At 47.8% G+C, this 22883-nt stretch overlaps 2 protein-coding genes across 2 annotated transcripts; both read left to right on the top strand.

The window, feature by feature from the left end:
* The first annotated feature begins 2147 nt into the window (after window positions 1-2147).
* Window positions 2148-5538, top strand: IL36RN (interleukin 36 receptor antagonist). Its single transcript, XM_039231759.1, has 4 exons — window positions 2148-2210; window positions 3526-3611; window positions 4666-4793; window positions 4994-5538. The coding sequence occupies exons 1-4, from the start codon at window positions 2182-2184 to the stop codon at window positions 5216-5218; spliced, it is 468 nt and encodes a 155-aa protein (XP_039087690.1). The 5' UTR covers window positions 2148-2181; the 3' UTR covers window positions 5219-5538.
* Window positions 4741-18284, top strand: IL1F10 (interleukin 1 family member 10). Its single transcript, XM_039231760.1, has 5 exons — window positions 4741-4793; window positions 14887-14946; window positions 16966-17051; window positions 17339-17466; window positions 17746-18284. Exons 2-5 carry the CDS (start codon window positions 14915-14917, stop codon window positions 17956-17958), a joined length of 459 nt encoding a protein of 152 aa, XP_039087691.1. The 5' UTR covers window positions 4741-4793; window positions 14887-14914; the 3' UTR covers window positions 17959-18284.
* Window positions 18285-22883: the final 4599 nt, after the last annotated feature.

A 22883-nucleotide genomic window follows, 5' to 3' on the forward strand; every position in this document is an offset into this window, starting at 1 on the left:
TTGGAGCCTGTTCGATGATGCTCCAATGCAACATTGAAAGCACTTGTGGCTGCCATTTTGTCTTATTTTCAAGTTTGAAGAACTTAACTTTCTTAAAGGGGGTTCATTTTATTTTTTTTATTTTCACCATCTTAGCTCCTTCATTCACCTCTCCATCCATTCATCCTGTACCCATCACCATGAAACATATTCCGGAGCAAATACAGCTGGCAGAAACATCCCCCTGCACCCTCAGCAAGTCATCCCATCTGGAAGGGGACAGTCATACACTGGTATCATTTCATATTAGTCAGAATGAAGACAGAGCTTTTGAAGCTCCACACACGTCTTGTGGGCACGTAGGTGCAATTCACTGGGGTCAGAGGATCAGAGCCACGGGGAAGTTGGTGTTTTACTTTGTCAGATGATGCAATGTGTACTTCTCTATAATCATTTTACAGAGGAAAGCATCTCTGCTTAAACCCATTTTGCTGATAGGACAACACCTTCTGGAGTTCCCTTTTGGTTTTGTTCTTTTTTTTGTTTTTGCAGTTATTTCAGTGTCATTTCCATTTGGTCCATTTAATGATTTTTTAAAAATTATGGAAAGTGTTTATCACATTAGAAAAATTTGATGTTTTATTCATTCTTGAATGCTTTAGGGACTTTTTAGTCTATAATCTGGAACAATTTCTTTAACATTTATACCTTAACAATAAATTGCTATGAATGGCACTCAAGATGTAATTAAATTGTTATTATGCACTGCCCTCTACCTTTAATTCAGACCCATCACAGGGAATGTATGGAGGTATTGAAATTCCATGAATTGTGACCCAATCGCATTTTATTTTGCCAGTTAGGTACTGGAGAAAGATTAATCACAGATGACATGAGCTAGATTTTACTTTCTGAGGAAATAATCAAACACACAAGCAAAGATGCTGATGCCAAGAAGTTGGTCACAACATGATTTTCAAGCAAATAGTAATAGACTAATAATAATTGATTGCTATCCATAAATGATGCTGCATCTATACAATGAATGTATGCAGCTATTCAATGCTATATTGTTCATATTTGGTATGGGAAGGTATTCTGCTATTTGCTATATGAAAAAGGCAAGTTGAATCGAGTGTACATTTCTGTGAGGCACTGTTGACACTTATGTGTGTATGTACACAGAGGAAAAGTGTTGTCATTGGCTTTCTTTTTTTTTTTTTTAAATGTTTTATTTATTTCTAGAGAGAAAGAGAGACAGCGCGAGCAGGGGAGGGTCAGAGAGAGAGGGAGTCACAGACTGAAACAGGCTCCAGGCTCTGAGCTGGCAGTCAGCACAAAGCCCAACGCGGGGCTGGAACCCACAAACCGCGAGATCATGACCTAAGCAAAAGTCGGAAGCTTAACGACTAAGCCACCCAGGCGCCCCTGTCATTGGCTTTCTGATGGCACGCTCACAGAACACAAGTATTCACTTTTTTTTTCTGATCTAGATTTTCAGGTTTTTCTACAATGAGTATGTAGACTAAACATTGCCTACGGAGGAAAACCCCACCTCCAGCATTTTCCTTAGGCCTGGCAAAGTCAGGAAGGAAGGAAGGAAGGAAGGAAGGAAGGAAGGAAGGAAGGAAGGAAGGAAGGAAGGAAGGAAGGAAGGATGGAGGTAGGGGGGTTTGTTCTAAAATCTGTTTGTCTGGGGGCTATCTGCGCTGAAGCCTTGTGTCTGGAAGCACCTGAGGTCCAGATGCTGAGTGCTCTGGAAGCCTGGAAAGCCTCAGGGAAGTTCCTTAGAATTCCTAAGACGATCTCTGAACCTTCCTTCCCTGGGAGAGGTAAGAACAGCAGGTGTTTCTGGAGGCTTAGGGTGGTGTGAAATACCTCCTCCTAGCTTGTGGCAGTTTCAGGGGCTCCTCCCTCGTGCATTATTAAAAGGGTTGTGGCATCTCAGAGGAGCAGGCAGATACCACCGGCTCTGCCAGGAGAAAGGAGCATTCTGAGGTGTCCTTTGGGGAGCTGGGCTTCATTCTCCCCAATCCTGACCCCAGACCTGGAATTCCCTACTCTGTGGGGGATGTTCCCATGCTGAGGGAGTGGGGTCAGAACGCTGCTTGCTACCCAGGCCCCTGCCAGCTCGACCTCTATTTCCACCTAAGATTCTGTGTTATTTTAAAATAAGAGAGTCTACACACTGTGCAACTCAAGATGGTCCTGAGTGGGGCGCTCTGCTTTCGGTGAGTATCTGAGCCTCTGATTGGCCGGGTCCTCTGGGGGGAAGTTAAGTGCCAGGTAGACCTGTTGTCAATCCTTTCCGGGTAGGGAGGGGCTGCGGCTGCTCTGAGCATAGGCGGGTGTGCAGCGGGGAAGTTGTGAACAGTCCCTCACTGGCCTAAGGAAAGTTTTTCCAGCCTTTGTCAGGCTGAGGATGGCCACCTCATGGGGGTTCCCTGATGAGAAGGGGAGCAAGTGAATCACTCTGTGTCGAGCCGCGGCCTCATGTATCCATAATGGGAATGGAAGTCAGGAGACCCAGCTTGGAGCTGTTACTGAATTAATGGGAAACATTATGGGGTGAATTAATGTCTGTCCAGCCACTCTGCTCTGCTACCTCCTTGCTGCCCTTTGGGGCAGAACTAGTCAGTCAGTCTTCTGTCTGCTGGCATGTACCAAGTCAGGCAGTCTGCTGTGTTCTGGACTTTGCAATTGTGAGCACAAGTGGTCCCTGCTCTCTCTGAACTGGGAGTCTTAGCTTTTCCCAAAGTATGTTCAGTGGAACCCCGATCCCATGAGTTACTTGATACAGTGATGCACCTTGAGCAAGAAATGTGTGAAATACTGCCTTCTCTGTCTCCTTATGAGAGAACCACGGCATAATTCAGCATGTTAGCAGCTCTGAAGTACAGATTTGTTTGCATTTAGCCACCATGGGACCAATCTGCACACAGCAGACTTATTTCCATATAATAGCTGAAGAAACCCACTTTAGGGTGTATTTTTTCACCTCATAGGATGTCAGAAAATCAACTGAGATCAGAGCTGAGAAATACATGTGAAAAGTAAAATGAAAGAGCTTCAAATTTAAAGATATTCCTCACTTAATAAGTGGAAGTAAATGTGCCTCGATGTCTTGATCGAGTGACTGAAGAATCAGATTTTCATCTGGAAAAAGGCCTGGGCATTATCTAACCCCTTGTCTTAATTTAGCAATTTAGCGAGTGAATAGTCAAGTGACTTGTCTATTGTGACCTGGGTGGCAAGACAGACAAGAACCCAGGACTCTGACTCACAGTCCAGTTTCTTTTCCACCATCACCCGTGGAGGGGATTGGTTGGTGTAGAAAAGACTGAGTAGGGTGAAGGGGCAAATTCAAGGCTCAGATGGGAGGCTGCGTTGCTGTCCCATTGGTAGGGTCTGATGAGCCCAGCAGGGCTGGGGAGAAGGTTGGGCTGTTACTTCTGGCACAGCGGGAGGGGGACAGCGGGACTCTGTAGAGCCCAGCAAGCCGGAGCACCCCCCTCCCCTAACTGTCATCCTGTCCTGATGTTTCAGAATGAAGGATGCAGAACTGAAGGTGCTTTATCTGCATGATAACCAGCTTCTAGCTGGAGGGCCGCACGCAGGGAATGTCATCAAAGGTTGGTGGCAAAACGTGACCCTACTTCCTTAGGGGTCACTCTGAGGGGACGGGGCCTGATGAGGGCTTAGAACAGCCGTGCAGACTGGCACAGACCTACAGACTCCAGGCCTGACACAGTAGATGGGCCATCATAAAAGCGGCCTCTGAACAAGGACAAATAAAACACTACACCTTCCAGCAAAGTGAGGACACATGCCCCAGTGCCACCTGAAGGCTATGCAAAGGTGGCAATATTTCCAAGATGAATGCTTTGTCCTTCCCTCGTAGGTGGAATTAGACCAAACATTCCTTTTGCTGGGAGCCAGTGCTGAGGAGAGATCTACAACAGGCTCTCCAGGGCCTTTATTCCCATGTGGGAGTGGGGTTCTGCCCCTTTACCCTGGGTCCCTTTACCCCTCTGCCCTCTGGGGATTCCTGGTCACTCAGAGCGGGGGATGCAGGTGGTAGGTGGGCTTACTCCTTCCACCTACACTGTGACAGATCTTCTCTCTAAAACAGCACACAGCTGCCCACTTGGGACACTTTTACAGGCTGTGTGTGTGTGCGTGTGTGTGCACGTGTGCATGCATACATGTGTGTGTATGTGAATGCATGTGTGTATGTGTTTGTATGAGTGGGGGTGGGATGGTATAGAGAAGAATGAGCCCCTCTTTTGTTCTCAGGAATCTCACAGGTGGTAGAAACATGTCCAAATAACCCTGATGAGAGTCTTATCCAATGAAGTTTCCAAAGAGAGGCATTCCAAAGAGGGTCAAGCGGCATTAAAGGAAGTGGTCAAATCCTCCTGGGGATTAGAGAAGACTTGAAAATCTGAGCCTGGACCAGGGGGTGGGCACAGGGTGGGAGGCGGCACAATGTGCTTATGTGCCCTGATGTCACTGGGCCAACTGACAGGAGACCACCCTTCCTTAGGTGACAGCTGCTAACAGACTTCCCTTCTGCTCAGTCTGGGGACAGGACATCTCATGCAGGTCCTGCTCTCCAAAGCCCGTGATGCGAGGAGAGGGAGGGAAGGGTAGCCAAGGCCTCTGCATCTGACTTCCTTTCTCTAGGTGAGGAGATCAGTGTTGTCCCCAATCGGTCTCTGGATGCCAGGCTCTCTCCAGTCATCCTGGGCGTCCAGGGAGGGAGCCAGTGCCTGTCATGTGGGACGGGGCAGGAACCAGCTCTGAAACTAGAGGTGAGTCTTGTTGGAGTGTCCTTGCTATCTGACCGCCCTAAACTAGCAGATGCTGAAGCACTGGGTTGGGTGTCCTGGGGCCCAAGCTCCTCTCCCTTGTGGGGTTCTGTTGATTGCAGCCCTGCCTCTCCGTGCCCCCGGCCCCACCCGCCTACCCCCTCCACTTCTTCCCCTCACCCGCCATGCCCTTCTGCTCCCAGCCAGTAAATATCATGGAGCTCTACCTCGGTACCAAGGAATCCAAGAGCTTCACCTTCTACCGACGGGACACAGGGCTCACCTCCAGTTTTGAGTCCGCTGCCTACCCAGGCTGGTTCCTCTGCACTATGCCCGCAGCAGACCAGCCTCTCAGACTCACCCAACTCTCAGAGGATGCCGGCTGGGATGGCCCCATCACGGACTTCTACTTCCAGCAGTGTGACTAGGGCAGTGTGCTCCCCAGAACTCCCTGGGCCGAGCCAGCTCAGGCAGGGATGAAGGTGGAGGACACTGACGGCAGCCACCTCCTCTGCTCTCAGGGACCCCACCTCTGGCTGGGCATTTGGCCACTCTCCTTTTTGGTTCCCAGTTTAGGTAAATCCTTCTGAGATTTGGGGCTTAGTCCACAGTTTCTTTCCCTGTTGATTGGTGCTGCTGTTGTGGGACCTTGCAAAAACCATATAAGATAAACGGGGAGCCACATAGAAGGTTCCTAAGGGGTCAGAGTGGAGCAAGCGGTAGAAATCCTTCATGCTTTATGGTAACTCACCCTGTACCCTTGAGCCCCACAGGCCAGCCCATCCCAAGTTGAGCCTATTAGGGCCACCAGTTGCCCACATGAGGTCCTGTCATTCACCATTGTGGAGGAGAGGGAAGTCATAGAGTTAGGGACCCAAGGCCCAGCCCCTTCGCTTTTCCCTTTAACTCAGCTGCCATTATATGCTACTTTGTCCATCCTATCCTCATGCTCTAACCATGCCAGGGGAGGGTGGTGGTGCCCGAGAAAGTGGCTCCAGCTCAGAAGGCTGAAGAATGGCCAGGCAGGCATGCCACACATTTTGAAACCCGAGATACCTTTAAAATCCAAGATGCTGGTCTCTACTCACATGGAAAGATTCTCATGGCATATTACATAAGAAGAGCAACTTACAAAGTAGCAGATCCTGTAATTTCATTTTAATTTTAAAAAATGCCTATCTATATATTTCTGCATAGAAAAAAGTCTGCAAGAGTTTACTTCAATTTTAGCAATGTCAGAGTGGTGGTATGACAGGGAGTTGTTCCTTTTGTTCTTTTATTTATTTGCATTTTCTATTGTTCTACAATGAAGATGGGTTCCTTGCGTAATAAGGAAGTTGATCTTGAGGAGGGCAGAGCCGACAATATTTCTGACTGTCCTCAGCATCCACTTCCTTGAGTAAAATTCAGATTGAATTGAGAGCAGCTGCTCTGGTCAGCAGTAGCAAGAATGAGAAAATGGACCTCAGCAGGGCTGACAGGGAAAAGAGTATGATGAGTTAGTGTGGTTGGAATCTCCTGGAGAAGGAATTTACAGAAAGAACCGTCCCTGGACCTGGAGTGGTCACAAGCCCCTGAGATTTCAAGGTGTGGTTTTCCACCTCCAAAGGGACCTGTGCTGGTTGAATTGTGTTCCCCCCAAATTCGTGTCCTTCTGGGAACCTTAGACCGTGACCTTATTTGGAGATACGTTCTTTGCAGATGCAATTAGTTAAGAGGTCATGCTGTATTTGTGTGTGTGGGAAGGGGGAAGGCTAGGGGAGTGGGCTCTAAATCCAACATGGCTGGTGTCCTTGCAAGCAGAGGAAAGGACAAACAGAGACCCAGAGGAGACCCAGGAAGAAGGCCATGTGAAGATGGGGGCAGAAGTTGCCCTCATGCAAAATAAGACAAAAACTGATGACTGAGGTAATCACCAGAAGTGAGGAAGAGGCAAAGAAGAATTCTTTCCAAACCCTTCAGGAGTATGGCTCTCTAGTCTCCTGAACTGTGACAGAACAAATTTTTGTAGCTTTAAACCGCCAACTTTGTGGTGATTGGTTGTGGCAGCCCTATGAAGTAACACAGCTGCCAATGACCCCATCTCACACCATGTATGTGTCCCCTCCCACATTGTACCTGCATTGCTCCTGTGATCAACAGAACATGGCAGAAATAATGTTGTGCCATTTATGAGATTTGATTATAAAAGGCTCTGTAGGTTTTATCTTGTTTTCCCTCTCTGTTGTTCACTTGCTCTGGGGGAAGTTAGCTGCCATGTCATAAGTAGCCCTGTAGAGAAACTCACGTGTTGAAAAATGAAGCCTCTTGCCAACTGCCACATGAGTTCATTTGGAAGTGGCTCCCCCAGCCCCAGTCAGGCCTTCAGATGAGGCAGCCCTGGAGACATCTTGATTGCCACCTCAGGAGAGACTGAAGAAGAACCACCTGGCTAAGCTGGTGTAGATTCCCAACCCGCAGAAACTGTGGGAAAACACATGTTTGTTGCTTTCAGCTGTCAAGTTTCAGGGTCACTTGTTACACAGCAATAGATAACAAATACACAGGGAAAGAGGAATAAATGCATTTATTTTATTATGATTGTAATTTTCTCCAGTATTTTCATTTTCCTTCTCAAAATCAACTTTGGCCCTTTAATTTCTCCAAACATTCTATGTATAACTGATCATGCTAAATTCAGAGAATATCATGCTGAATATTCTCTGCCCCTGCAGGTTTAGCTTTTCTTAGGTTACCTTTGCACCTCTAGTTTTACATGCCAGGGACTGTGACTCCGGTGTCCCTAACTAAACTCTGGGGGATGAAAACAGAAGCCAGAGGAGAGGAGAGGCTTTGAGTCCCAGGGATTCTGCCTGCACCTCACCGGTCAGACCAGCCTGGCAGGTTCAGATTCTGCTGAGGCACTGGCAAGGAGGTGGCCAAGCCAGAAACTTCTGTCTCCATGGAGCTGCTGAGGCTCAGACGCAGCTGACGCTCTCGGGCAGCAGACAGCACTAGTCCCACTGCGGGCCTCTCAGGAGGGCCGAGAACACAGGCTCTGGGCACCAGGCTTGTTTCTGCAGACCCAGTTCACACTCTATCTTTGCTCACAGGCCCAGCCATACTCTTACCTTGTCTCCTCCTCCAAGAAGCCTTTACTGAATTGAGGCATCTGGTCATCCACTCTGCCTGTGCTACCTTCTTATGTTAACTGCCCCTCATTATGATAATTGATTTGGGGTCTGTGGCCTCTGAAATGACCTCAAGGTCAATGCCGTATCAGTTTGTTCCCAAGCACCTCAAATAACGTTTGACAAATAATCGGAAAACAGTGAGTACAGAAAGTGGAAACCACTCCTCCACCCTGTAATATTTCTTCTCTCCCCTCCACCCATCTAAATGGGCCCACCCTTTGAGAAGCAGCTGAAATTCCACCTCAATCTGGAAGCTTTCTCCAGCCTGAAGTGATTGCTTCATCATTTGTAGGATGATCGAATTCAAAATGGCTTTGGCAGCGATGAGCTGACGGGAGTCAATAGTAAAGGAAGGAATGTAAAATGCTACCTTAGAAATGTATAGGTGGGGGGGCCCTGGCATCATGACAGTGGTTTTAGGTTTCTTCAATTTCAATATAAGCACCCTGCTTGACCTGTAGTTACTGAGGTGTAATGCCCACATCACATGGAGTTTGTGTGGGTTGTAGGCATTGAGGACTGTGTGTGTCCTGAATAGTAGAGTGTTCCAAGAGCAAGTCATAAGGGCAGAGGCTAAGAAGTTGAGGGTCTTTATCCTGGAGAAGCAATACACAGACAGCCCCATTCAAGCACTTAGAGCTCTGCCTAGTAGAAAAATAAGCTTGTTCTGTGTAATTCCAGGAGGTTCAAGCAAGATCAATTAATAGAAATTATGTGTGACCCAAAAATTTTAACCACAAGGACCACACACTGTTAAGTTTTCTTTAAGAGGTTGTGGAGGTGTTGAAGCAAAGCCTGATTAACTATGTCCCAGGGATGCTATAGCACAGGTATCTCCATTTAGAGGGAACCTATATGCCATGTCTAAGTCATAAAAAAAAAAATTCTGGGAATTTTTTACTCAAGGAGATTCCCTGCCTCTGTTGTTTCTAATATGCCCTTGTTCTGTGGATTAGAGAGTCTGGTCTTTCTTAATTATCTTTTTAAGTGTTTATGACTTAGCTCCGCAGCTGGACTGTAATGCTACCTAACAACAGGGACTGTGTATTGCCAATCTTTGTCACACAACAGTGTAAATGCTCAGTAAATGCTCATTGATTGCATGGCATAATACTCCATGCTTTGGCCCTTTCCACTGAGAGAGAAGAGATTGGGAGAGGGGTGACGAGTGACTGTCAGCCTTAGGAAACACAAATTGGATCCCCTCCTGCCCATCTTTTCTTGTCTCTCACTCTTCAGACATCTGCATGTGGATTGACATCTCCTACCTCCTTACCCAGCCCTTTGTGGAACTGTGCAAATGCCATAATAGTGAGAATTACAATAAGGCCTATGGTCCCCAGAGAATGCTTGCCAAGCTTCTCTACTCCTTGTGAGTGGATGGATGGATGGATGGATGGATGGATAGACAGATGGTGGATAGACAGATGGGTGGATAGATGGTCTGAGTTGAGTAATATCAATTAGATGCTTGAGTATCTTTACCCCTGCCCTGTTCACACAGTGCCATGTGTCCCAGTAGTCCAGGGCACATGGTGGCTTCCCAGTCTCAGGATGGATCTAAGGTCAATGTCTTCTGTAGGTGGGTTTCCTTAGATGCTCTGTCTCATCAGCCTGATACCAGCTAATAGGACCTTTGAAAAGCAGAGACTTACTTCTTCTCTTTCTTTCCAAACAGGGCCATCTTTGCAATGTCATCAGTCCCCTCTCTCACATTGCCTCACTAGAGGTTGCTCTGTCTTTGGGACCCTCACACCCATTCACTCTTGCCTCTTCTATCTCTCTAAGCCTAGGATGGAGCCCCATGGGGCACCAAAGAGAAGGTGACATGAAGACATCTGACCCCAAGGCTGTTTACATGGCTACTGAAACTACCAATAACAGTGTCAATGACAGTAGCTATAAGCAGGGGCCCAGTGCCAGGCTTCTGCCAGGGCTTTATGGGTGACTCTCTCTCCCTTCAACAAACACTCATTAGAGCCCCCACCTTCTTATTATCTATACTGTGCTAAAGGCATTGTGAAATCGCCAGGCTCTTCTTCCCCATCCTGGAACCAATTATAAAGATTAAAGATTGCTGCAGGCTTCACCCACCCAGACCAGACAGTATAAACTCAGGGCAGATGCCCTGGAGAAATCAGTCGGACCTTCCAGGCACCCAGGATTGCAGGTCAGTGGTTGATAGGCAGTACTCTGTCTCTCTTTCTCCTGTCCATATCTCTAATATGCCCCCTCCCTTAACTCCTCCTGGCAATCTCTCTAGATAACAAGGTATCTCCTCCATAGACATAGTAGGATGCTAAATAAGACTGAAGGCACAGAGAAAAAATTTGAGAGAAGGTATAGCTTAAGCCAAGTCAAGAGTTTTAAATATTTAGAACCATAGATTTTTAGAAAGTAAGTTCAGAAGAAATCAAGTAGGCCAGTGGTATTCAACACTATGTGGTGAGGCTTGGGGTTCTTTAGGTATGCCCCCGTGCCTGCTTCAGGGGTCAAGGACAGTGTTAGAAAACTTCTGGAATCACTATCATTCTCTGACTCAGCAAAAGCAAGTCCCTTTTATCCATTTTACTTTCATTAGGTTTCTGTGTAAATTTTCATTGTGAAATTTAGCTTTGAGCAATACTGGCCTTACCTAGTAGCCTCTCATCCTAATGATAACAAGTTGGAGGCCCAGGGACGAAAGGGGACTTTTTCCCCAAAAGGTGGCAAGATGAATTGGTATTAGAATTAGGTCTAGAACCTAACCTTGCCATTGAGACCTTCTGTGTGTGTTTCTCTGTCCTGCTTGTAAGCACACATGTGTGTCAGGGTGGTTGGAGGGAGCTACAAGCCACACTTCATGGATCAAGATATTGTTAACTTTTATAAGGGAAACAAATGTCTATATATAGTACAATACACAATACAGTGAGATTTAATAGGAGTTCAGTGTAGAGTTGCAGTAGTAAAGGAAAGATTCATTAAATGTTGAGTCATGGAATCACAAGTAGTTTGATCTAGAAAGAATCTTAATAAACACAGACTCTAATTCCATGATTTTATAGATTATGAAACTGAGAATTGGAGGTTAAGTGACACAACCTTGTATGTCTGAGCTGTTACTCTGACCTGATAATTAATTTAGCAGAGCCAGAGACTCACCCTGTAGATAAATGATACCATGTCCAGTGGCTCTAATGCCAAAAGATCTGAATGGATGGCAAGGAGGAGGGATGGCTTTTGAGGCAGGAAAATCAAAGACAACTTTGAGGATGCCCACTGGGAAGATGGGGAAGAGGTCATGTGCCTGGAGGGGTGGTTTAATGTCCACAGGGAAGTGAGGTACACTCATACAAGTGAATCAGGGCCAGATGGTGATGAAATGGGCAGCCATTGTAGACTCGAGGGCTGAGCAGGATGTTGTAAAAGTAGTACTTAGAATATAGGTCCAGGTACCTTACATAGGTTGGGCTGGATTGAAGGGAGAAAACCCAGGAATACAGGCACAGGTCTAATGGCTAGTAAGAAGACAAAGTTACATTTTGAAGAATAATTTATCAGAACTTGTTGGTAAATCAGATACAGAGTCAGAAAAAGTGGGGAGATGAATGGGGTGGGAGGAGGAGAAGATTGATTTGGCTTCAGATCTATTTGTTGGGTGTGATGGCAGGATGTCCAAAGGGAGGTGTCCTGTAGACTGTTGGAGATAAAGTAGGAGGTTCAGTCTGGGCTTGGGAGGCATCAGACCAAGATGATGTGGAAATGGATGCATTGCAACTCTGTGGGGCATGAGATAGAAGTGCTTAGGACTTAGATATGTGACTTCCAGCCTGAGGGATGCCCCCAAATGGAAGAGAGTGTCTACACAGACCTGAGAATGGGAAAATGGAAGTGTGAAGGGAGTCAGTCAATGTCAAGAGTTCTGAGGAGGCAGTACCCAAATATTAGAGGAATCAAAATAGTCTTTTGATTTGGCTCCACAGAGGTTAATATTGGTCTTGGAGAGAACATTGTTCACACAGAAAATGTGTAGGACAATGAGAAGAGGGTGTGATGGAGAAATGCCTAGAGCTACTTGGTGGTGGTTTTTGACTCAGGACAGGGGGATTGGTGAAATCTGAGACAACCAGAGATGGTGTCCAGGGAGGACTATAGGCCAAAGTCTAGTGAAAGGTCAATTGGGGACAATAGGGAAGGGAAAGCTTAGGGGATGGAGTGTGTGGTGCATTGGGAAGGACCATGACAGACTCAGCATCAGAACCCCAGGCTCTGTAATGGGATAGAAGCCAGCTTCTCACTCCTGTTTCCTTCATCACAGTCTAGCCACAGCTGAGGCAGGGGTGCCTGATATGGGAGTCTTTGGGAGAAATATTGGGATTTGGGATTGGGACAGGAGGCTTCTGGGGACCCAGGGGATCCAGCTGGGCTGGACAAGCGCTGAATTTCTGTCCGTCTCTTGCACTGACACTGACCAAGAGTGGGGGTCATCATCCTCACATGGAGCCCTCCATTTGATCTGCCCTGGCCAGGCCTTGGCAGAGCTACCAGGCTGCCCATATACAACAAAAGAAGCCCTGGTAGTTTGGATGAGAGAGAGCACAGCCTCAAGGGTGCTTGCATTGAGGCCACACTGCTGATGGCCTGTCTGGTCTGGGGGATCATCTATCTAGTCCTCTGCTACTCAACAGTGTGACCAGGGACCAGCAGTGTTAATATCATCTGGTTGCATGTTTGAAATGCACAGCCTCAGTTCCCCAGATCTAGGGAACCAGGAGTGGCAGGTGATTTACATGTTCACAGGAGAGAGAGAAACACCGAGATGCTTTACCAGTTCCCAAGCCTGGCTGATCATGGAGTCACTTGAAACCTTGGCAAATCAGAACCTTCAGCACAGGGAATAATGCTTATCTATAGTCCCCCGGGTGACTGGTGGGCAGGTGCGTTTGGGAGCCAGTGACTTTAGCTGATTTTAATTATTGAAAAAAATTAAAACTTACTTTATGCTACAAAGGAAAGTCATGTTCATATGGGGAAAGTGTTAAGAGAGCTTAAGAAAATATCACTCAGAATCCTGTCGGATGAAGATAACGGCATGGGCAGTCTTTGTTCCTACATGTGTCTCTCAGTGTATGTGGCTTTAAGTGAAATAATAATGTACACATTCTTTACAACCTGAATTTTCCACCTAACGTATTTGGAACATTTTGTATCATAAAATGTTCTTCTACAATATCATCTTCAAAGTACCTGTTTAGTGTACATGTTTCTTATTTACTTAATTTGCCATAATTTTTATTTTTTAGTTAAAATTTTTTTGATGTTTATTTATTTTTGAGACAGAGAGAGAGACAAGTGCAAGTGAGGGAGGGGCAGAGAGAGATTGGAAGACAGAATCTGAAGTAGCTCCAAGTTCTGAGGCATTAGCAGAGAGCCCGAGGCAGGGCCCAAACTCATGAACTGTGAGATCATGACCTGAGCCGAAATCAGATGTTTAGCTGACTGAGTCACTGAGGTGCCCTGGCATAATTTTCAAACCAATAACATGTTATTGGACATTTAGCTTATATCTGACCTCTCACTATTGTCTGAAATGATGTAGCGAACATAACTAAACATTTGGGCAACTCATTAACTTTCCCTTAGAATAAGGGCAACAGATGAAATTACAGAGTATGTAGAATACTTTAACACTTTGATTCATGTCACCAATATCCATCCAGAATCCTAGAGGTGCCCTGTTATTCTTTATTCTCACCAACACTTAAATGCCCGCTGCCAAGCCTAGAGGGTGGGAAATGACTTCTCCAAGGTGATCGTGTGACAAATCCAATACTAACACTGGGTCTTGGAGCTCAGAGCTGCTGGTATGGCTGAAAGCCCTATTGTCATCATTAACCTGTTCCTCCTCACCCACTTCTCAAAATTTCCCTCAGTGTCATTTTCCCTCCCTCCCTCTCTCTCTCTCTCTCTTTCTGAGCCTTGATTCTTTCTGCCCCACCTTTTCCTCTGTCCCCTCTTATCTTCTGCCATCTTCTTTCTTCTATTTTCTTTTCTTACTCCATGAGAATCAGATCTACTGCATACACCTCAGCCCCAACTACCCTTGCATTTACTTTTCTGGGCTATTTTTTAGTGGCTACCACCCTCATGCCCTGAATGGCTCTGGGATTTTTTCCATGTAGGTTCTGGAATGGTCTTTCTAAAGGTGGTCATTTTAGGGAAACACTCTAGGGGAGGACAATCCAACCAGAAGGAGCAGAGCTGTGTGAAGCTCTGTGATGTGGGATTAATAAGGGGACACAGGCTTCAGTTTAGATCACTCATCCTCAAGAACACAACTCTCTGTATCTCAGGGCCTGTCCCTAATTCCCATCTGGAGCATCATGCGGGAGTTTGGATGGTCTCTCTTTTACAATCTTGGGGAAACATTCTAGTGTCTGGAATGAGGCTTTCTAACTCTGCAGGGAGACCCTGCACGCTCCAGCAGCAAGCTGGAGATGGCCCCTGGGAGCGCTGCTATTCCCGCAGCCCTGGTAGGTGTGCTTTGACTCTCTAGCAAAGTGGGACAGGATTTGAGTTTAGCTCGTCCTCAACCTGTGTGGCTGGAACACACCCTACCCTAGTCTCAGCCCCAGGAAGCAGTCCTGGTTAAACTCTTTGGGGAACCTGTTCTTCAGTTTCCCCAAGCTGGCACCACACACATGTCACTGGCTCACACCCCTGCCAGATGACCCCAAAGCAGGGCAAAGCAGAGTCGCCTGGAGCTTGCTGAGCTGGGGAGACCGTAGTGGGTGGTGGCTTCTGGCAGGCCAGTTTTAGAGAAGCTGGCTTAGTGAGATCCTTTCACTTTGTGATTCAGTGATTTGGGGCCCTTCAGGGCATCTGCCCCCAGCTCCACCCTCCTTTCCTTCTCTTACGGCCTGTTTCTCTTCCCCCCTCAGCAAGGACCAGTCACCCACGATTGCAGGAATGTGCTCCCTGCCCATGGCAAGATACTACATGTAAGTTTCCCAGGAGTCCGCCCTTTCGGAACCAGAGGTCTAGGGATGACATGGGAAGAGGGTGGGAGGGCGGAAGGAGGGATGCGGCTCTTTCTCAAATGAGAAATCTCAAGTGCCCCCTAATTAAGTTTGATCATGAGCATGCTAGCAATAGCCCTCATCCCTGAACATCCTAGATGCCAGCCCTTTGACTGCCTTGCCTCCATCCTGAGTAATCTACAAGGAAAACATTCCTAAGTCCATACAGATATGGAAACCAAAGCTCGAAGAGGCTAAATCAATGACCTCATGTACCACAGAGCCAGGACCCACACTCTCTGTGTCACTCCAACCTCCTGCCTCCAGAAGCTTAGGGATAAGTTTGAATCTCAGCAACAGCATCTTCACACGTTGGTCTCGGTGGCCTTTGCTCCTGACATGCACTGCCAACTCTTATAGTTGCCTCGTTTGACATTTGAGACTTTACTTATAGCTTACACTTTATTGCTTGGAAACTACCACTGGAAACTACCTCCAGCCCTTTGAGGAATGAGGCCAGACATAATGCCAATGAAGCAGGACTGACTTCTGGGTTGTGTTTCTGCAGCTCCTGCATGGGTCTGCCCTGTCCTAGACATGAGGGGGCCAGTCAGGACCTCCAGGAAGTTATCATGTGGCTGGGAAGGCAAAACACCTAAATGACAAATTCACCCAAATGACAAAACAGATATTAGCACTTTGGGGTATCTAACTTGGGCTCTGGTCTCCAAATAGAATGTGGCCACTGGATGAATTACAGACAAGTCCTGGTCATCCAGGTAGGAGGGAGAATGCTGGTTGGCAAGCCCAGGCTCTTTTGAGATCTTTATTTTTATTGTACAAGTGAACCTACTTTAAACATATATAGTCATTAGCTAAGGGTATTATCATTAGCTGTTACTGAGAAAGAAAAATCTCCTGGAGGCAATGACATTGGCCCAGAGGAGGCAGGGAGAGCTCCCCAGGTCCTGAGAGTGGCTGACAGACATTTTGAAACCAGCCAAGCGACCGAGCTAATAACCTGTGTGACTGATGTTGCACACACTCATTGTGGTTTCCTCCCTGCTCCCCAGCACGTATTTACCCTCCCAAGGCCGTCATTGGAACCGCCGCCAACCCCAAATGTCTGTCATCATGCCTGTTCCATCTCTTTGCTGACCTCCTCAGTCTAGCACCTAAAATGTGGGCTACCTTGCATGGAACAGGGAAGCCATGTTGGCACACCTTCAGTCACATCAGATTTTTTTTCTGATTTGTGGATTTTATTCTATAAGAAGTCCCTTAAGATATCTGAAAAGCAGGGCCCCTGGGTGGCTCAGTCGGTTAAGTGTCCAACTTCAGCTCAGGTCATGATCTCACAGTTTATGGGTTCGAGTCCCCTGCATCGGGCTCTGTGCTGATAGCTCAGAGCCTGGAGCCCGTCTTCATGTTCTGTGTTTCCCTCTCTCTCTGTCCCTCCCCTGCTCACACTGTCTCTCTCTCCCTCAAAAATAAATAAAACATAAAAAATTTTTGAAAAGATATCTAAAAAGCAAACCACACTTGACTATATACTCAATTAATCCCTTCACTGAAGACAATAAACATTTATGTAAAATTGGGGCAGGCTCAGAAAATCTGGGATAAGGCTCACTATATCCCAGAGATATCTGAGCTTCATTAGGTGATTTCTCAGGACAAAAGACAAAAGGGCTGGCATAATCCGTCTACCCCTCAATGAGAATGCACTGGCTTTCCTCGGTACCCCAGGGCCCTGACAGAGCCCAGGCCTGGTAAAGGGAGCCTCGAAGAATCATGAGCCCCAGAAGACCTTCCCTTGCCTTAAGGCTGACCTGGTTTCACCTGTTCTTGGGTGGAGTCGTGCAACCACTTCTCACATGTGGAAGGGAGAAGAACACCTAAAGGCTCAGTGTGGTACTTTCAGAGTGTGGAGGTGGAAGGAATTTGGGGTTTGGCAGTGCCTGAAGGGAGCAGGCCATCAGTATGACTATCCTGTTCCAGAATTAAGGATGCTGATCAGAAGGCTCTATACCTAAAAGGCGACCAGCTCCTGGTAGGAGATCCCAGTGTGGACAACTGCTGTGCAGGTGAGCTTCTGGGCCTCCACCCCCTTGGACACACCCATGCTCCACCTGCCACAGGCTTTCCCCTTCCCTCCTGCCTCCGGTGACAGCAAGAAGAGGCAGGGAGCAGCTGAGGACCTTTCCTTCTGAGGGTGTCCTGATCACTGCAGAGGTCCTGGCCTGCCTGGCCCACATGCACGGGCCAGGCCAAGTGTGCCCTGGCCTAGGTCCTTTCTGCCTGGGCTTGGTCACTGAGAGCTTGCAGTCTGAAGTCCTCTCATCTCCTGGCTCTCTTCTCTCTTCGCTCCCAGAGAAGATCTGTATACTTCCCAACAGAGGCCTAGACCGCACCAAAGTCCCCATTTTCCTGGGAATGCAGGGAGGCAGTCGCTGCCTGGCCTGTGTGGAGACAGAAGAGGGGCCTTCCCTGCAGCTGGAGGTGAGAAACCACACCCTGTTCTAGGGGACCCTGCAGACATGGCTTCAAGTTTACTCTGGTATCTCTGCACCCATCTGCGAATTCCTGGCCAGGTCTGCACATTCCTCTCCTTCCCTCTGCTCTTAGCGCCCAGCCCCCTGCCCCCTCGAACCTGCAGAAGGTGGTTCCCCAGGTACAGAGCCTCCCCATGAAGTCCCTTATTGGCCACCCACTGGAGGCCTCTGGGGATGACAACTTTACCAGTAGCCTCATGCTGCAGCGGCCACCTTGCCCCCACAGGATGTGAACATCGAGGACCTGTACAAGGGTGGGGAGCAGGCCACACGCTTCACCTTCTTCCAGAGAAGCCTGGGCTCAGCCTTCAGGCTCGAGGCTGCTGCCTGGCCTGGCTGGTTTCTCTGTGGCCCATCTGAGCCCCAGCAACCTGTACGACTTGCCAAGGAAAGTGAGCCATTTCCCTGCACCGAGTTCTACTTTGAACAGAGTCGGTAGCCGAAGCAGGAGGCTGAGTTGCAGGCGGGTGCTTCCAAACCAGGCTCCCCCTTCTCAGGGTCAGTAATAGGCAGAGTAATGCCCCCCTAAAGATGTCCACGTCCTAATCCCCAGAATCTGTGAATACGTTACCTACAGGGCAAAAGCGACTTTGTAAAGTGATTAAGGTAAGGATCTTAAGATGGGAAGACCACTGGATAACCCCAGTGGGCCCGGTATACCCACAAGCGTCCTCATAAGAATGAGGCAGGATGGTAAGAGCCAGAGGCTGGAAGATGCTATGCTACTAATCTAATTTCGAATGTAGCGGACAAGACTATCAGCCAACGAATGTAGGTGGTTCCAGAAGCTGGAAAACCAAGGGAAAGATTCTCTCCTAGAGCTTCTGAGAGACCCACAGCTCTACTGACAACTGACTGTTAGTCCAGTGGAACCCATTTTAGACCTCTGATGTCCAGAACTGTAAAACAATAAATTTGTGTTCTTTAAGCCATTAAGTTTATGGAAATTTGTTATAGCAGCAATAGGAAAATAGAACAGGGCCCCAGTAGGCAGCTGTGTACAGTGTTTAATGCAAGGGGCGTGGGTAACACGGTGAGTTCTTGCAAGGCTGCCCACAGCTTCTCCTGCAGCCCATTTGCTCCAGAGCTCCTAGAAACAGCCAGACCCCAGCTCTCCCCTTCTGTCCATGGATGGACAATGCCTTGGGTTGCTCACAGTTGGAGTTTTAGTTCAGGTCTTATGATTTTCCTTTCAGATATTTCACAGTGAATTAATCATTCAACTGATCGGCAGCTCTGGTTGTCTGCTAGTTTTGATGTGTGAAAGGCAAGGAGGGGGAATGAGGGAGTGATGGAAGGCTGGAACCAGATGTGTTGAGTTTGGACTATGGTGGAGCTGAGGGGTTGGGGTACTTGCTCTGAACAGCAATACAGGACTGGGACTCAGCTGAGTGGTTGCAGCTTGGACTGACCCTCTTCCTCAGAGACTGAATCCCTTTCCATTTCACAGTCTGTGGTCTGGCACAGGCCAGAGTGGAGAGTCCATGAGGTCCGTGCTCAGAGCGGCAGGCTGCTCGCTCTCTTCCTCTTTGTGTAACCGCTCCGCATCCATTGCACCAGGGTGCAGGGCACTTAAGGACAGTCTGTCTTCACCCTTAGAACCACCCTGCAAGGCAAGTGTTTTTACCCATTTGACAGGTGAGGACCCTGAACTAGAAGCGATGAAATACCATGCTGAAGGTCACGTAAGCCATACATGATGGAACTCAAGGTCAACCTGGCCCACCTGACCGCAGTGCTGTTCCACACATTTTTATTCCACTCTTATTCTGGGAGTTGGGGACAGGATGACAAACAAGCACAAGCTTCCTTAGAACTGATAACGAAGTAGGAGAAATACTACACAGGCAGGTAATCAAAGAAAGAAACATACAAGAGCAGTTTACATCAGAGGGTGAGCGCGGTAGGAATAGAATGATGATGACGTTGGAGAAGGTGATCACGTGAAGCAACTCTGTCTTTCTGAGGACAGCCTCTGGCATCTGAGCCGAGACTGAAGGACAGGAGTGAGTGGGAGGGGTGTGATGAGGCAGAGGTATAGCAAGTATGTGGGCTCTGAGACAGAAGGGGCTTGGTGTGTCCAAACAGCAGTGGGAAACAGGGGTGTTGGAGCCTGGAGAATAAGGAAGGGTTGGGAGGTGAGCCAGACCAGCAGGGGCTGGGTCATGGGGGCTTTAAAGGCAAAGCAAGGGCTTCAGTTTATCTTTAAGGGCAAAGGGAAGTGATGGGAAGGGTTTTAGCAGAGGAGAGGCATGCTGGCCATTGATTCTTCTCCTGCCTCTCCATGGCCTGCATATGCCCTGATTACTTTACCCTCTTGCTTTCACGTCCTAACTATGTGTTTATGTGCTGAGACTACTCCTTGCTTTTTGAGGGCCTGTTCTGTTCAATTTTGAGTCACCAGTACCCAGAGTAGCTACTGGAACACCAAAGGTGCTGAAGAAGTACAAAGTCTTGAACAGATTAGTGGATGATCACTGGCCAGGTATTAAGACTTGGGTCTTGTCGATTGATCGTTCAGGATACAGTGTAAGGAGAGCCATGGTAGCAAGGCAATGGTCCCCATTGTAGCACAGAGGCAGGGCTGGCAGAGGGGGCTAGACAGGGTTTCAAAAAGGAAAGGGCACTTAGTCTGGGCCTCAGAGAAAGAGTAGTTTTCCAGGCAGAGAGTGTGGGCATGGGCATTTTTAGGCAGAGAGAACAACTCGGGGAGGTGTGATGAAGAGAAGCTGCTAGCATTTGCGGGGGGGCAGGGCGTGGTGAGCCGTCACTGTGCTGGGCCCCAGAGCTTCTGGCTGAGGAATTGCTGAGGATTAAGAGGGGAAGATAGGCGAGGCCTGACTATGAATGCCTTGTGAAGAAGGTGAGGAGGTGACACTTTATCCCAGAGGCCTGGAGGAATCATCCAAGTATTTCAAGTAGGACCTGGATTTTCCGCCTGGGCGCCTGAGGTCAGCACTGGCCCAGCCCAGCTGCTACAAGGGTTTCAGCTCCTCCAGCTTCCTTCTTTTCGCTCCCCATGGCCCCACCTGCCTTCTGTCTGGCGCTACCCTGGGATCAGCTTCGGTGCTTTGGTTCCAAGGTTTGGCTAGCCCGTCACCTCCCCATGCCCGCTCACCTCTTTCACTAGTGGTAACTCAACTTGATCCTACTTGGAGCAGGGCTCACGAATGGGAGGGAGACTGGGCATGCCTGGGTAGCCATGGGCACACTTCACAAGAGAATGGTAGATTGGAAAGAGTTCTCTCTTTAAGTAAGAAAAAACATTTTGAGCTTCTAATATATCCCAAATCTGTATCAGTGCATAGGAGACGAAGAGGGCACAAGAGATGTAGGAGACACAGTCCCTACCCTTTAAAGACACACAGTGTAGATGGGGAACCCAGACATTAGCAATAAAAGCCAACCTGTACTGATTGCTTTCTACGGAACGACTAGAAGACACTAGAAATAGCACTCAGGGAACCTGGGACTGAAATTCTGCAGGGCTCTGTCAGGAATAATGAAGGGATGTTCCAGCCTTGGGGATTGAAGACTAAGAACTGGAAGCAACTTCTGATAGATACAGTTCAGAGATGCCAGGAACGTTCTTCCTCCACCTCCCAAGTCTTGTGTTTTAAAATTCCTCCTCCTCCCTGGAGACCACACCAAAGGCTTCATTCCAAAACCAGCCCATCAGAGCTATTACTGTATAAATTTCTGGGAGGGGCACACTTTCAGGTTCATCCTCTATTTATATCTGAGGGTGAACTGGTAGTTGGGAGCCGGGGACTAGTAAACAAGCGACTGGAGAACAGTGTAGTAACCTCTCATTCAGGTAGCACCAGGGAGCTGGGCTGGTGGGGAGGGGAAGTGGTCCCATCGAAGGGGGCCAGGAGAGGATTTAGAGGAAGTGAGGCATGCATGGGGACCAGCTGGAGGGTGGGTGGGGGGAGTCAGGGGGGCAGGTCAGGATGGTGCAGGCAGAGGGGACAGTCACATGTGTGTGTTAGTGAGCACATGTATATGCGTGCTCACAAGCATGCATGTGTGCACATGTATGTATGACATGCACATGTGTGAACCAGTGTCCGCATGCTTGCATGTGTGTTGTGCATCTGCGTGAACGTCTGCGTGAGTGTGTGTGTTCTGTGTTTGTCCACGAGAGGACATAGGCAGCCGTTGAGACCTAGAGAGCCTTGTCTTTATTCCAGGAAGCCTGGAGAACTTTATACAAGAGCCTGATGTGTTCAGGGTCTCCTGTACACAGGATTCAAGATCTGGTCACACTTACTTTTGACCCGAATTTTCATCTCACGATCCCACTCCTGCACTTTGTTGTAGCCTCTACAAACACTGGGTTAAAACACTGGACACAAACTCCACAGGCTACATGAGAGATGGCAGTGGTAGGGAGGACTAAACCTGGATTCAGGGAGGAAAATAAAAGTGAGGAAGAAACTCTAATGGGAGTCAGATTTTCCTGGAAAATTCTGCTAAACTATACGGCCACTTCATAAATGAGCATGACAGAAATCAACAAAATGAGTGTAAACAGAAAAGTCAACGTCTTAGACAGAAGCGCTGGCATTTGAGTTATTTGACAACATTGCCAGTTGGATTCTACATTTGCGTAACTAATAGCGCTCACTAGTGATTATGCCAGAACAAAGTCTATCTATCCTTAAAGCAAATTCTGATCTCTGCCCCTAAAAGGCGCAAATTCACAACCATCCGGGATCCAGTCCCCGCAGCCCATTTCTGAGGCCAGCAACTTGCAATGGGGCCTTTGGGCTGCAGGTGGCGACAAAGATCAGCCTTTCTCACTGCCTATTTGGGGCTATGAGCTATTACATTTAATTCCTCTTATATTTAGTGTCCACAGTGTGTCAGTCCCTGTGCACCAAATCTCTGCCTTACTTACAATAGATGCATCCTTCTCAAATGGTGTATGAGGGCAGACACAAATCATGTGGAGACTTTATGAAGCTCTGCCTGCTCCTTTCTGACAAGTTTCTAGCACCTTCATGATGCTCTAGGAACTTGGAACCTAGGAAGGAAGAAAGATATTAAACACATACTCACTTTTACTCTGTGTACATATGTGAAGCACCAAAACATGTACACCTGATCCCTTCTCCCAGTGACAGAGATGCTGCAGTGAATCATCCTTTCCCATACTCGTCCCCTCTCCAACCGCCTGGGAAATGCTTGCCCAGGCCTTGGTCCTAGAAGTAGAGTGGTATAGGAGGCTGGAAGCCTGGAGTTTTGGGAGAGGCTCTTCAGCCTCTTCCACTGACATTTTCTGAAGGCCCATAGCCACAGGACCTAAAGTACCAAAAAAACAAAAACAGAAAACAAAACCAAAAAGCCCAGTCACATGAC

This window comes from Hyaena hyaena, unplaced genomic scaffold (assembly GCF_003009895.1).
Source record: "Hyaena hyaena isolate Hyena2069 unplaced genomic scaffold, ASM300989v1 scaffold_57, whole genome shotgun sequence".
Taxonomy (NCBI): Eukaryota; Metazoa; Chordata; class Mammalia; order Carnivora; family Hyaenidae; genus Hyaena; species Hyaena hyaena.

Excerpts from the sequence above, each read along its gene's own strand:
- IL36RN (XM_039231759.1), top strand. The coding sequence starts at position 2,182 with ATGGTCCTGAGTGGGGCGCTCTGCTTTCG. Across the intron at positions 2,211-3,525 it reads AGTGGGGCGCTCTGCTTTCG|AATGAAGGATGCAGAACTGA; the intron begins GTGAGTATCTGA and ends CTGATGTTTCAG. Across the intron at positions 3,612-4,665 it reads CGCAGGGAATGTCATCAAAG|GTGAGGAGATCAGTGTTGTC; the intron begins GTTGGTGGCAAA and ends TCCTTTCTCTAG.
- IL1F10 (XM_039231760.1), top strand. The coding sequence starts at position 14,915 with ATGTGCTCCCTGCCCATGGCAAGATACTACAT. Across the intron at positions 14,947-16,965 it reads CCCATGGCAAGATACTACAT|AATTAAGGATGCTGATCAGA; the intron begins GTAAGTTTCCCA and ends ATCCTGTTCCAG. Across the intron at positions 17,467-17,745 it reads GGCCTTCCCTGCAGCTGGAG|GATGTGAACATCGAGGACCT; the intron begins GTGAGAAACCAC and ends TTGCCCCCACAG.